This window comes from Ictalurus furcatus, chromosome 17 (assembly GCF_023375685.1).
Source record: "Ictalurus furcatus strain D&B chromosome 17, Billie_1.0, whole genome shotgun sequence".
Classification (NCBI taxonomy): domain Eukaryota; kingdom Metazoa; phylum Chordata; class Actinopteri; order Siluriformes; family Ictaluridae; genus Ictalurus; species Ictalurus furcatus.
The window spans coordinates 18,478,905-18,494,031 of record NC_071271.1 but is presented as its reverse complement, the minus strand read 5'-3'; the positions used below and the strand labels follow the sequence as shown (position 1 = coordinate 18,494,031).

General features: G+C 37.6%; 1 protein-coding gene across 4 annotated transcripts; it reads left to right on the top strand.

The window, feature by feature from the left end:
- Nucleotides 1-1,079: 1,079 nt before the first annotated feature.
- On the top strand, nt 1,080-13,209 carry LOC128621611 (sialoadhesin). 4 transcript variants are annotated; one of them, XM_053647496.1, is made up of 8 exons: nt 1,080-1,538; nt 2,010-2,068; nt 2,171-2,545; nt 6,988-7,281; nt 8,579-8,678; nt 8,980-9,018; nt 10,227-11,258; nt 11,544-13,208. In XM_053647496.1, exons 2-7 carry the CDS (start codon nt 2,023-2,025, stop codon nt 10,246-10,248), a joined length of 876 nt encoding a protein of 291 aa, XP_053503471.1. In that variant the 5' UTR covers nt 1,080-1,538; nt 2,010-2,022; the 3' UTR covers nt 10,249-11,258; nt 11,544-13,208. The 4 variants fall into 4 exon arrangements, with proteins under 4 accessions (XP_053503471.1, XP_053503473.1, XP_053503472.1 ...); XM_053647498.1 differs by lacking the exon at nt 1,080-1,538 and having other exon boundaries at nt 1,545-2,068; nt 10,227-10,292; nt 11,187-11,258; nt 11,544-13,209; XM_053647497.1 differs by lacking the exon at nt 1,080-1,538 and having other exon boundaries at nt 1,545-2,068; nt 10,227-10,292; nt 10,561-11,258; nt 11,544-13,209.
- The last annotated feature ends 1,918 nt before the right edge of the window (nt 13,210-15,127 follow it).

Genomic DNA, 15,127 nt, shown 5'->3' with positions numbered 1-15,127 from the left:
TCAGGTAAGAAAAAAAAAACAACCAAAAACAGCTGTGTGTAATCCGTACCCTCGGTTTTGTAATCCGTACCCTCGGTTTTGTGAATCCGTACCCTCGGTTTTGTAATAAGTGCCCTCGGTTTTGTAATAAGCGCCCTCGGTTTTGTAATCCGTGCCCTCAGTTTTGTAATAAGTGCCCTCGGTTTTGTAATAAGTGCCCTCGGTTTTGTAATCCGTGCCCTCGGTTTTGTAATCCGTGCCCTCAGTTTTGTAATCTGTGCCCTCAATTCTGTAATCTGTGCCCTCAGATTTGTAATCTGTGCCCTCAGATTTGTAAACCGTGCCCTTAGATTTGTAAACCGTGCCCTCAGTTTTGTAATCTGTGCCCTCAGTTTTGTAATCTGTGCCCTCAGATTTGTAAACCGCGCGCACCGCATTAAAATTGGGTTTATATTGGACATTCGCTGTACATTCGAGCTTCTCTCTTCTATTTCTCAAGAAATAAACACACAAAAAGGACATAATGTGTATTGTCTTAATAGTGTGTATTGAGAGGACATAGAACCAATACAACTGAATATATTTTTAAATTTTCTCCCGTTAAAGCCCGTGAAAGCCAATCTTTGGGAAGCTCAGGTCATCAGCGCCTTATAGTAATGGAGTCAGTAAGGGACCGTCTAAAAAGTGTATGACCTGGGCAACTGTATAAGATTTTTATATGGCACAATAAGTTTATATGTGTAATAAAAAAGGTATATCATTAATAATATATATGCTATAAAAAACAAATTCTTTATCCATACTGTATAACATTGCAATAAGTTAGATATCCCATGAAGTAGACGACTATAAACTTAGTAGAATCTTATACAATTACCCAGGTCATGCACTTTTCAGATGGCCCCTTACTGACTCCATTGCTAATCATAGGGTTGGCGGTTCGATTCCCGGCCCGCATGACTCCACATGCCGAAGTGTCCTTGGGCAAGACACTGAACCCCAAGTTACTCCTGATGGCAAGTTAGTGCCTTGCATGGCAGCTCTGCTACCGTTGGTGTGAGTGTGTGTGTGAATGGGTGAATGAGACACAGTTTAAAGTGCTTTGGATAAAAAAATTAAAAATATATTCAGCTGTATTGGTTCTATGTCCACTCAACACACATTATTAAGACAATACACATTATGTCCTTTTTGTGTGTTTATTTCTTGAGAAATAGAAGAGAGACGCTCGAATGTACAGCGAATGTCCAATATATACCCAATTTTAACGCAGATTACAAATCTGGGGGCACGGATTACAAAATTGAGGGTACGGATTACACATGGTTTATTTTTTTTTCTTACTTGACACCAGGGGGCTCCATAGGGCTCCATATTGTCCTGATAAAATCATTGTCGGAAAACACACAGGGTCCGGAAAAGGCTCGGACGACGCCCCTGTTTGTAAGGTTTAGTAAATTTCCCGGACAGAGGAGTTTCCACAATCCTGGTCTCTCAGTTACATAATAGTGTTTTTCCCCTCATGTTTTCACACAAGAGAGAGAAATAAAGAGAGACTGGTAAGTGAAGGACTATTTATGACTGATATAACACAGGTTAAGCGATTTTAAGTGGTCTGTCATGGGTTATTCCTTAAGCAATGCATTTTTATGAGATTAACTATCATCATATTTGAAGAAGGCCCTATCTGTTTTGGTTTGTGGAATACTTTCTGAAGCATGAATAAACGGAGCATAAAATAACCAAAACATAGGCTATGTGTACACGGCCCTGTCTTTCTCCTAAGGAATACTAATAATTTGCTTAATGTGATTAATATTGTTAGAAATGGATCTCTATAAAAATAAAACTCAAAAAGCTCTAAATGCTTCTTGATTCAATAAGAAAACGTTTATCCCACTTTAGTATAGATCACTGACTACAGGATGTGGCCCTTTCTTAAGTGAACAGAACTAGTGTTACTACTTTTTGTAGTAAAGTATTTATTCTTTTATTTTTAAACGATTACTGACGTATAGATTTTGTAACAGTTTAAGTTGCAGCATGGATCCACAGTCAAAAATACTGTTCTGCTGGATTTGTCTTCAAGGTACAGAATAACATTTACTTGGGTTACCTGATATTTCCATTTATTTCTGGATATTACTGAATATTGCAAGTAATAAAAAACCCCTCTATGTATCTTCTACAGCGATCTTTGCCTCAGTTTTTTCGGACGTGTGGAAGGCAGAAGTTGTCTCTCCAGTGGAGGCGCTGGTCTCATCTTGTGTCGTGTTGCCTTGTAAGTTTAATTACCCTGGCACTCAACTTCCTGACTCTCGGATAAAGGGAATCTGGCACAAACAGACAGGCAAAGAGGATCGCATTTATGATGAAGATCATCATTTGATTGGAGACAACTTCAAGGGTCGCACAAAGCTAGTTGGCCAATTGAGTGAGAAAAACTGCTCCTTGGAGATCGATGATGTGAAAGACCACGACGACGGCCCATTCTGTTTCAGAGCTGAACTCCCAGAAGACAAAAAATTCTCTTTTGTGGAGAAGTGTGTGACCATCACTATGAAGCGTGAGTTTGGTTTTGAAATTTACACTTTTACAATTTTTCTTAATGTCTATGTGCCATTTATTTATAGGCTTAGAGTAAAGGGTTCATCTTCCACTTGCCTTTAATAAAACATTAATTAACAGTTTCATTATAATCTGAATGGGCAAAAATAATAATAATTTGAATAAAGCACTTTATTAGGGTTTTGATGGAACACTTTATTTTTATAAAGTTTATGAAGCTGTAAATGTTAACTTGAGAGATGACACTAAGAAGTGACGAGATTTTGCAGAAGAATGACACTTCTGAAGCAGCAGGAACTCATCTCTTTTTTTGTTTTGTTCTGGCACACCTCAGTTTTAAAAATACAAGAACTTCCTTTGTGGGCAGGACTTTTTCGTGCACTTCCTTTGACCACAAAGGAATATTGGCACTAATCCACTAATATTGGCACCCTTGGTAAATATGAGCAATAAGGCTGTGAAAACTTGTCTTTATTATTTAATTATATAAATTCACAAACATAATCAGCTCTCATGGATATCAAACAATTGCAAACAAAAAACAGGTTTGTCAAAAAATATCTTTCTTAAATATAGGTGTGCAACAATTATTGTCACCCTTTTAGTCAATACTTTGTGCTACCTCCCTTTGCCAAGATAACAGCTCTGAGTCTTCTCCTATAATGCCTGATGAGGTTGGAGAATACATGGCAAAGTATCTGAGACCATTCCTCCATACCGACTCTCTCCAGATCCTTCAAATTTCGAGGTCCATGCTGGTGGACTCTCCTCTTCAGTTCACCCCACAGGTTTTCTATGGGTTTCAAGTCAGGGGACTGGGATAGCCATGGCAGGACCTTGATTTTGTCGTCAGTAAACCATTTTTGTGTTGATTTTGATGTATGTTTTGGATCATTGTCCTGCTGGAAGAACCAACACGGCCCATTTTATGCTTTCTGGCAGAGGCAGTCAGGTTTTCATTTAATATCTGTTGATTTTAGATGGAGTCCATGATGCCGTGTATCCTAACAAAATGTCCAGGTCCTCTGGCAGAAAAATCAGCCCCAAAACATTAAAGAGCCATCACCATATTTAACCGTGGGCATGAGGTAATTTCCATATGGCTACCTCTCTGTGTGCACCAAAACCATCTCTGGTGTTTATTGCCAAAAAGCTCTATTTTGGTTTCATCTGACCATAGAACCCGATCCCATTTGAAGTTCCAGTAGTGTCTGGCAAACTGAAGACATTTGACTTTGTTTTTGGATGAGAGTAGAGGCTTTTTTCTTGAAACCCTTCCAAACAACTTCTGGTGATGTAGGTGACTTCCGATTGTAGTTTTGGAGACTTTCTGACCCCAAGACACAACTAACTTCTGTAATTCTCCAGTTGTGATCCTTGGAGATGTTTTTGGCCACTCGAACCATCCTCTTCACAGTGCATTGAGACAAAATAGACACATGTCCTCTCCCAGGTTGACTCAAAACATTTCCAGTTGACTGGAACTTCTTAATTATTGCCCTGATGGTGGAAATGGGCATTTTCAATGCTTGTGCTATTTTCTTACAGCCACTTCCCATTTTGTGAAGCTCAACAACTTTTTGTTGCACATCACAGCTATATTCCTTGGTCTTACCCATTATTATGAATGACTAAGGGAATTTGGCCTATGTGTTACCTCATATTTATACCCCTGTGAAACAGGAAGTCATGGTTGAGCAATTTCCAGTTCGTAGTCACCCAGGTGTACTAAAAAAATGTAAAATATCAATGGGAATATTCTTCAAATACATTTTTCTCATATGAATTCTATATATATTGTGTTGTGTTTGCAATTGTTTGATATCCATGAGAACAGAGTATTTTTGTGAACTTTTTTTTTTTTAACAAAAGATCAAACGTTAAACAATAAAGACAAATTTTCACAGCCTTCTTTACTCATATTTATCAAGGGTACCAATATTAGTGGAGGGCACTGTAAGTCCTAATCTAAACAGTTTAATGACACAACTTTTCTTTGATTAGATTACAATAGATTAAGCATGCGTATAGAGCCATACCTCTCCCCCACCTCGGCCAATCAGACCATCTCTCCCTCCTGCTCTCCCCTGCCTACACCCCCCTCAGACGCAGTGTCAAGACCACTATAAAGACTGTTACCACCTGGCCTGATGATGCATTCTGCAAACTACAGGACTGCTTCGAACAGACAGACTGGGATTTGTTTGAACATCAAGAGCTAGAAACATTAACAGGAACGGTACTGGACTATATCAAGTTTTGTATCGGAAATGTGACTGTGGACAAAAACATTCGGGTTTTCCAAAACCAGAAACCATGGATGACCAAACAGGTCCGCACACTACTCAAAGCCCGCGACGCTGCCTTCAGGTCTGGTAATAGAGCTCTGTACAGAGCCGCTCGTGCCAACCTGAAAGGTGGTATTAAGGAAGCTAAGGCGGTCTATAAGAGGAGCATAGAGTCCCACCTGTCCAGCAAAAATAAACGGGAGGTGTGGCAGGGCATACAGAACATCACAAACTACAGAGGCCGTGATGCGACAACAGGAAACCTGAGTGCGATGCTGGCAGAAGAGCTAAATTGCTTCTTTGCTCGCTTTGAAACATCACAACAACCGTACTCATCTGCTCCAGCCTCACCTCCACCCTCATCTGGCTCCCGTACCAGTCCAGCCCTGCCTCCATCCCCTCCTGGTTCCTGCACCACTCTACTTACTGTGAGGGAACACGATGTTAGACGGATGTTTCTGGCAGTGAACCCCAGGAAAGCTGCTGGCCCAGACGGTGTACCTGGTAAGGTGCTCAGATCATGTGCCCACCAGCTTGCCCACATCTTTACCAGAATCTTCAATCTCTCCCTGGCCCAAGCAGTCATCCCGGCCTGCCTAAAATCAGCCATAATCATCCCAGTGCCAAAGAAGTCGCCCACCACTAGCCTGAATGATTATCGTCCTGTGGCCCTCACTCCAGTTATCATGAAGTGCTTTGAGAGATTGGTTCTTCAGCACATCAAGGACTACCTCCCCCCAGACTTCGATCCTTATCAGTTTGCTTATCGCGCAAACAGATCCACAGAGGATGCTATCGCCGTAGCTTTCCACTACATGTTGAGACATATAGAGCAGCAACGGAGCTACGTCCGGTTGCTTTTTGTGGATTACAGTTCGGCTTTTAATACAATAATTCCGGACATTCTCACCACCAAATTGGTCACCCTTGGCCTCCCCCGCCTCACATGTGCCTGGATAAAGGACTTTCTCACCAACTAGGTCTCAGACAGTGAGACTCGGACCCCAGCTCTTCTCCACTCGCATGTTGAGCACAGGTTCTCCACAGGGCTGTGTGTTGAGCCCCCTCCTGTACTGTCTCTACACCTACGACTGTAGTCCAGTCCACAACAATAATCTTATCATCAAGTTTGCTGACGACACCACAGTGGTCGGACTCATCTCAAAAGGAGATGAGGTAGCCTACAGAGAGGAGGTCCTAAACTTGGCAGCCTGGTGTTCAAAGAACAATCTGGCTCTAAACACCAAGAAAACCAAGGAACTCATTGTAGACTTCAGGAAGCACAACACTGAGCTGGCCCCCCTTTTCATTAATGGTGAGTGTGTGGAGAGGGTCCACACCTTCCGGTTTCTTGTCATCCTTATCTCTGCAGACATCTCCTGGACGGACAACATCACAGCGGTTATCAAGAAGGCTCAAACGCGGCTACACTTCCTGAGTTTTCTCAGGAAGTACAATCTGGACTGCAATCTGCTGCTGATCTTCTACCGCTCGTCCGTCGAGAGCCTGCTGACATTCTGTATCACGGTGTGGTACGGTAGCTGCACCGCAGCAGACAGGGAGAGGCTTCAGAGAGTAGTAAGAGCAGCACAGAAGATCATTGGCTGCCCTCTCCCCTCCCTGATGGATATTTACACCTCCCGTTGCCTCAGCAGAGGAAAAACCATCATTAAGGACAGCTCTCACCCTGGCTTTGATCTGTTCAATCTGTTGCCCTCAGGGAGACGTTACAGGTGCATCAAAACAAGGACTAATAGATTTAAGAATAGTTTTTTTCCCAAAAGCTATTACCATTCTAAACACATAAATGTACTGAGTTCACAGCATATGTATATAGTGTCTCAAAACTGTGCATTTCATAGTACCTCCCCCCTCCACCCCAATATCTTGTTTATTTATCTTGTTTATTTATCTTGTTTATTTATCTGTTTATTTATCTTATTTATCTGTTTATTCTTCTTGTTTATTCTATGTACATGTTGGCACGGAACAAAAAAAGGAGTGGCTCTTAATTTCATTGTACATGTGTATAGTGACAATAAAAGGCATTCATTCATTCAGATAATCAGCCTACTCTATCCTTAATATCATATTAATTGAATTTTGAAGTCATTGATATAATTTTATTTAATTGTGCTAACTTTGCTGACAGCTGAACCTGACCAGCCAAAAGTGGAACATGATGAATTCTTCACGGACGGAGCAATTGCCATCTTTAAATGTTATGTCAGACACACCTGTCCCACACACCACCCAACTATTGAATGGAGTCGTCAAGAGCCTAAACCCCGTTTGTCCTATAAGGATAATGGCTTTGGAGTTTGGGAGGTGGAGTCCCACCTGAGCTTCACTGCCAAAGAGGAAGACGATCACGCTGATATCACCTGCACTGTCACTTTCCACGGCAACAAGAAATCTGCAGTCACTAAGATGATATTCATAAAACGTAAGACCAGTTAGGTTGTGTCTCCTTCATAAATCATGATTTTATTACAGTTGGTTCCTCTGGGCTGATTGAAGAATAGTATAAGAATAATTAAAATATCCAGTTTAACTCCAAATATACCACTGATACAAATGACAGGGGTTTTCCCAAATGTTAAATTAAACATTACACATGATATATATATATATATATATATATATATATATATATATATATATATATATATATATATATACACACACACACACACACACACACACACACATATATATATATATATATATATATATATATATATATATATATATATATATATGTACACTACTGTGCAAAAGTCTTAGGCACCCTATATTTTATTATATAATTGTTTTAGATTTCTTATTTTATGACTTCTACATTATCAAGTCAGTACAAAAACATTTTAGATTCCCAAACAGTAGTTTTCTAGCACAAAATTAAATGTTACAGAAAAATGTCTGTATGTCAGTAAAGAAAGCAGCATATTATGTAAGAGACACTTTTCAGCCAAAAAAACATAATGAAGGCTGCTGGGTTTTGCTGCAGAAATAAGAAATAAGTGCGACAGTCAAAGTCTCCAGAAGAACCGTATTTTTCTTAAAAATGTAGAACCATTTAAAATAATTAATTTGAAGGCATCTTTGCTCTACAGCATTTCTTTGCATGTGCATGTACGCTTTATGCTTATATATATATATATATATATATATATATATATATATATATATATATATATATATATATGCGCCAAACATATACGCCAAACAGTGTGTGTGTGTGTGTGTGTGTGTGTGTGTGTGTGTGTGTGTGTATATATATAATAGGGCATTAATTTGAACGCATTAATTTAATGCGTTTATTTAGTGTGATTAATTATGGAAAAAATAACGTGTTAAATTGATTAACACATTTAACGCTTCCCATCCAACCCCAGACCTGTACCTCATCTTACATTGCGTGCAGTTGCTTAGTGACGAGCATGATACAAGGCAACGTCCAAACTCTGCTTGGCCCTCTGAAGGGAAATCTTTAATTCAAAACGCATACAAATGCACTCGACAATGCATATTATGAAATAGAATACATGAATAAACATACACATTAGCAAATGATCATAGAATTAAAGGCAAATTATTTGAAGCAAATAATTTAATGCAAATATTTCCTTTATAGCCTAATGAACTATACACTTAAGTAAAATGCAAAGTGTTTAAGTGCACAACAAAGGAGAAATTTCTATAAAGTCACAGTTCTGTGCCTTTAAATAACTCTTTTTCAGGTAAACAAAATATCTTTCACATCATTATTCCTGTGGCTGCTGTGCTCGGGACTATCGTTGTATTTGGAACGGCATTTTTCTTCGTGACGAAGAGATACAAGTGAGTCTGAATGAAGCATTAATGTTGTATTACTTGTATTTATGCAATTCATGTATCTTAAGGTAATATTGGCATTCATTCATTCATCTTCAGTAATTGATTTATCCTGGTCAGAGATAAGGTGGATCCTGAGCCGATCTGGGGAACACTGGGTGTGAGGCGGGAATACACCCTGCATGGGACACCAGTCACACACACACACACACACACACACACACACACACACACACACACACACACACACACACACAATCAGTAAAGCTTTGTGGACTTATTTCTTTTTCTTTTATATCACTATCAGGAGACAGATCCAAGAGCTGCAATCTAGAAATCTAAATGTGTAAGTAATTATTAATATTACTATTAGGCCATTGTGTTATTTATTTTATAATTTGGTGGCTTGGCTAAGCACATAATTAAGCTGGTAATAGTTTTTATTGATTGTGATTTCATTGCTACTCTAACACTGATATACTGGCTCTGGTGAACAAAGCAAACATCATTAATTTTCAGTTACAGAGATTTTCAGTAAACGAGATTAGCAGTGAGTAATGTTAACTGACTAGGCAACACCTGGATTGGGATACTGTACAATTACATGTGCATCTCAAATAATTTGAATATCGTAGAAAAGTAAAATTTTCCCGTAATTTAATTCAAAAAGTGGAACTTTTCATATATTCTAGATTATAAACACATAAAATGAAATATTTCAAGCCTTTTTTTGTTTTAATCTTGATGATTACAGCTTACAGCTCATGGAAATCAAAAATCCAGTATGTCAAAATATTAGGATAAGATTTGATAACCATTGTATTTGCATCCATCTCCAAAAGGAATATATAATGGGACATGTACATGCAGAAAACTTTATTCTCTCTTAAACTAACCCAAGTGTCTTACATTACAGAGAGGTAAGCAAGTTGTGACATACAGAAACCTACAGTCTAATTTAGATTGATGATGGGAAAGATTGTGGTTTTCTCCTTTTCGGTATGCTGCTGTTGAAAATACCCACATGCTTTTTAATTTCCTGTCATGTTCACATCTACGCACTATGTAGATGTTGTATAAGTTTGCGTGCTAAAAGCTTTTGTAACTGTATCTGTTTTTCAAAGTTTATATGAATAAAATCCAATTAAATAATTTTTTGAGCACAATTTTACATGCTTTACACAATAACACAGTAACAGTTGAGGTAAAATTGACTCATTCTTTACACTTGTACAGAGCATGTGGTAACTTTTAATGGCCACTAGAAAACAGCTAGTAAATAAAAATAAAATAAAAAGGAAATGTTTTGATGACATTTTAGCCCTTACATAATTATGCATTCGTATTTGTCTTTGCTATAGTTCATTCTAAGAGTAATATTTTCAACAATGAAGGGAAGCTCTTACATACCAGCATTATACACTTAGATATGGATAAATTTCTGTAGTAAGTAGTGTGAGTCATCTGTCATGAACTGTACAATATAAATGTTTTTGTCAGCACTGTGGATCAGCATTTTTATTGATTTATTTTTGCAATATTTGCAAATTATAGGGATCTCTTGGGGAGCTCTTAATTTTACTTCTCTATGGATGGCAAAATGTGAAAGCAACAAGAGAGGTCAGTGTTACATTATTCATCAGCATCATGTCTCTTTTCTTTGCTCTGCTGAGACAAAAAGGTGCTTCTTTATAGTCAAGATGGTGCTTCCTCCAATCATCAATCATACGTCCTTCAACCTGTAATGCAGAAGTCAATAAAAGTATCAATTAATTTAACGCATTCGGATGACATGAGTTCCTACAAGAGAATAAGAATTGTGTAGATTAACTGTGCATTTTGTGATTTGGTTATTGAAACCACAGAATTCATATTTTCTGGTGTACAGCATTTTGGACGTTCTGAAATATTCAAGACCTGCCCTACAAAAAGAAAACTACATTAAACAAATTAGGCATGTACAAGAAAAACTGGACATTAACCACAATGAATCTAGAGATGATATACTAATTATGCAATAATTCACTCTGGGGTGCTAACAGCCCTCCATTTTGCATTGGGCCTCATCACACCACCTTAGAGTGGAATGTTTTCATATAACAGCATGGCTCATCATGCGATATTCAATACACGTTAACTACCACTTTTCGTCCTTTGTCCCACCCAGTGTAGCATAACGTAAAGCACCTATTTAAACTACTTATCCCTGCCATTTCCACTTAATTCTATAGTCTCATCAATCTGTACTGCTTTGTGCCCTTAGTCGTTATGTGTGTAACATGCCATGTACAGTGCTTCCTTGTCATATATACAGCTGGTTTCTTGTTTTTACATGTTAAGTCATCTGTAGGCACATGCTACTGTATTAAATTTGATTTTGACTGGAAGTAACTCCATACTCATTACTTATGTTAATTAATTAATGCATGAATTCTGATAACATTCAATTAATTAAATAATAGTACATTTTGTAACAAAAAATAACAATGTGTGTTTTTGTCTGAGGGAAAAAAGATCACAATCCCTTTTCACTAAATGTTAGCGGAAAAAAAAGGCTACAACAAATCTGGTGGCAGACATTCAGTTGTAAGTAATTCTCATCACATATTTCCATTCATATTTACCAGTTTAAATGATCACCTTTTATTATGGTGTTAATTTTATAGCTTGCTTTATGTCACGTTTTGTCCTGAAACTAATTTAATAAGAGGCTAGATTTATTAAATAAACATTGATATTAAAGTAGTTATTATAATAGCACATTCTGGATATTGTGTTCAATAATACTTTGGCATACAAATTTAGGCTGCCTTGGTTAAATCTTTGGTACTCTGCAGATTGTGAAGTCTTCATGCTGATTTCTTTTCTCAGGGCTATGGTGATGATTACACCAACATGGGTGACCTCAATGTTTATGGGAATAAACACACTTACCCCATAAAGAAGCCCATCTACACGTCAACTGATTTTATAAATGTAAATAGAAATATCTTTATCATTGGACCTGCCATATTTTTTACATGAGGATAATGAATTTACAAATTCATGTGATTTCATTATGTTAAATAATGGCTTGCTTTGAATAAAAAAAATAAAAAAAAGATAAATGCTTGTATGGAAATTTGGTCAGTTGGTATTGATGTATGGATGTATTTATGCAATTACACGCAAATACAGTTGACTAGTAATTGTATTAATAATACAAATACCACTGTGTTTTCTTTTTTTTTGTGGCTGTGACCATTAAAGTGTTAAATAAAAAGTATTAACGTATTGACTGTGAGCTTTTTGTTTTTGTTTTTTAATAAGTAGTGATTTTGTCCAGTTTGTATAACAAGAGAATGGTCAGATATATTTATGGTGTCAAGATAAATAAGTATAATCTCTTATATTGAGATTTAAAATTCACCAACTTTGTACAATATTTAGATCAGCTATAAAAGTTTTGAAAATTTTAGATGACGTGGCCTGCTGAGTAGTACGCAAACTGTCACCAGATCTACCCACACAGTCCACTGCAAGGTTAAAGTTTGCACCAATAATTATTGGGAGATCATCATCAAAAAAGCTGGATCAAAAACATTAGGTCCATATGCAGATATCAAATATGCTATATTTGAATGTATTCAAAGTCATTACAGCATAACAAAATACCCCAACCCCCATAGCCCAGATGTATCCACTTGTAAATGTAACTTCCTGTCAACTAAAAGTAGAACTCCTTTGGCTTTATTTATGGCCTATGAGTGCAATTATCCTGTGATATTTGTTCTGAAACCTAGGCACATCCTGTTGTGTTTAAATGCGATGTGGGAATTTTCCATTAATCCATCCATCTTCTACCTCTTACTCCTTTTTCAGGGTCACGGGGAACCTGAAGCCTATCCCAGGCAGCATCGGGCACAAGGTGGGGTACACCCTGGACAGGGTGCCAGTCCATCGCAGGGCACAATCACATACACACTCACAATGTGGGAATTTTTATTTAATTTAATTTTATTATTTATTTATTTATTTATTTATTTATTTATTTATTTGTTTTTTACAAAAAATCAAGACATTTTACCCTTTTAATGGGGTGATTAAGACCATGTACATTCCAAGAAATAAAATGTAATTCACTCATATAATATGCTCAAAGAGGAAATTATACAAATTAGTCGGTGTAAGTGGATAAGACCACATGTTATCAATAAAGCTTTGGGCATCTTCATGGGAAGAGGAGACATGTGTCCCATCGTTGTACAGTACCTTAAGGCTAGCAGGATAAAGAAAGTGCTGCATGCCTTTCTGCTTGAGTGAAGCAATGCAGGACGAGGAAGCTGTCCACCGCTGAAGGGTCGTGCTAGAGTAGTCAGTGAAAAACAGGAGCTGAGACTGGCCATGTAGAATCTTGGTGCCTGCTTGTGTGTAGGCCTTCATGATGACCTGTCAATTGTTGTACCTCAGAAACATAAATATGAGGGTTCTTGGTCTCGTTGACGAAGTCTCCTGACCACTGTAAACACAGTGAGCACTCTCAATTTTGATCAGCCCTCTGCTGGATAGAGAGGGTAACCAAACCGAGAGTTGCCATTGTATGAATCTGATTGCATCGCTGCCCTCAGCATTCTCAGGTAAATTAACCAGTCGAAGGTTGTTCCGATGATTACGGTCTTCCATTTCTGACATGCAGTTCTGTAGTTTCTCAATCGCTGAGGTTGCTTCTTTAATATAGAGTGTTGAAACAATGCTTCCATTCTGCAGTTCAGGAAAAGAAGCCTTGGAAATTGACTGTTACAAAGTTCCTGCATAATTTCCAGGCAACACCACATGCTACCACAGGGGCTACAGCTTTTGAAATCCTGTGTGGCCATAAGATGCTTGTTAAAATGAATGTCCTGCCTGTCAGCACAGAAATGTAAGGAGCAGAAGTGTGAAGAATATACTGACAAACAGAGAGGAGCCAAGGTACCCAAAATGTTGTGTCTGCAGAGGTATTATTCAGCCACAAGATGGCAGAGGTACAGTAGTACAGTTGGTTCAGAAAAAGAGTAAAAGAAAAAGGGTACATATTCCTGCCTATGCCTGCTTCCTCTATTTTATTACAAAAGGTACAAACTTCATAGCCCCCTATTTGAAAACACTCCACATGGTCAAGTTATTTTGACATTTTCTACTACTTATAGTAAATATAGTATAGTATATATATATATATAAAAAAAAGTATACAAATATAGGGGAGTGAATCTGGTGTCTTAATGGTACACATTTCAATCACAGGTACAACGTGAAAATAAATCCTTATATTTATTACATTATATATTTATGGAAACCCCCCCCCTGCAAAATCTGGAGGGAAAAAAAAAAAAGATTTTCAATGGAAAATGAGCAATCAGCATCATCAGCATCAGCATCATCAGCATCATCCATCATCAGCATCATCCACTGAGGTAAATGTCACTCGAACATGCCGATAGTCAGTATCTGATTACAAACTGAATCGATTAGGCTTATTTCCATTGCATGTAGCTATCCAATTCAAATAAATGTAAATGTGTATAGCACTTTTAAAAAATGGACATTGTCACAAAGCAGCTTTACAGAAATATATCAATTCAGGATATAAATGTAAAATTTATAAATTTATCCCTAATGAGCAAGTCAGAGGCGACGGTGGCAAGGAAAAAGGGAACCCATTCTCATCCGGGTGACAACGGATTGTGCCATAGTAGTTATATCATACACTTTCTGTCAAACTGTCAATCAAAGTAGTGTGCTGATTTATGAGCCTTTGTGCTCCCCTGAGAGTTCAGTAGGTAACCTAATTTATGACCAGGGGTGGGGGTAACCCTATTGACTGTATCAGTGGGTCATTCTGACACCTGTATGTCTGGGTTGTGTCCCTCCTTTCCTGGTGGTGTGGGTTTTGTGTATTGTGGGTGATCTACCCCAACAAATGTGTTTATGTTAATGAGACTGTTGTGAAATGTGTTTCACCCTGTATTAATCACACACAATGTATACCTTTTTGTGGTATAAGAGAATGTTTGTTTCTGAAAGTACTTTTGTGGTATTGTTTTATTTTGAAGCTTAAGTATGGTTTAGGTGAAATACGTCTGATGTAAGAAAAAGAGTATCACATGGTTAATATTGGGTAAACGTGTGTGTTACTGTGTGAGGGATTTGTTTTGTGTAACTACATTGTTAGGAAAAGCATGATGGTTGAATGTGAACATATATGAGCAGAATATTTGCTTGTGAAATGAATGAAAACAATTGCATAAACATTTACTGAAATAAAACCCCTAAAACAAATAAACCATCGATATTACCAAAGAAATAATAATAAAAAAAAGTTTTTACAAACCTTTTAAACATAACCCTTTCGAATGTAAAACATTTAAAAGTGCTCTTTAAAAGAATCGTGTGTTTTATTTCAACTAGCAACAGGTTTTCGGAAAATGGTTCGCTGA

Coding starts and splice junctions, on each gene's coding strand:
- LOC128621611 (XM_053647498.1), top strand. CDS start 2,023: ATGGATCCACAGTCAAAAATACTGTTCTGCTGGATTTGTCTTCAAG. Junction 2,069..2,170: donor CTGCTGGATTTGTCTTCAAG/GTACAGAATAAC, acceptor TATCTTCTACAG/CGATCTTTGCCTCAGTTTTT. Junction 7,282..8,578: donor TAAGATGATATTCATAAAAC/GTAAGACCAGTT, acceptor ACTCTTTTTCAG/GTAAACAAAATATCTTTCAC.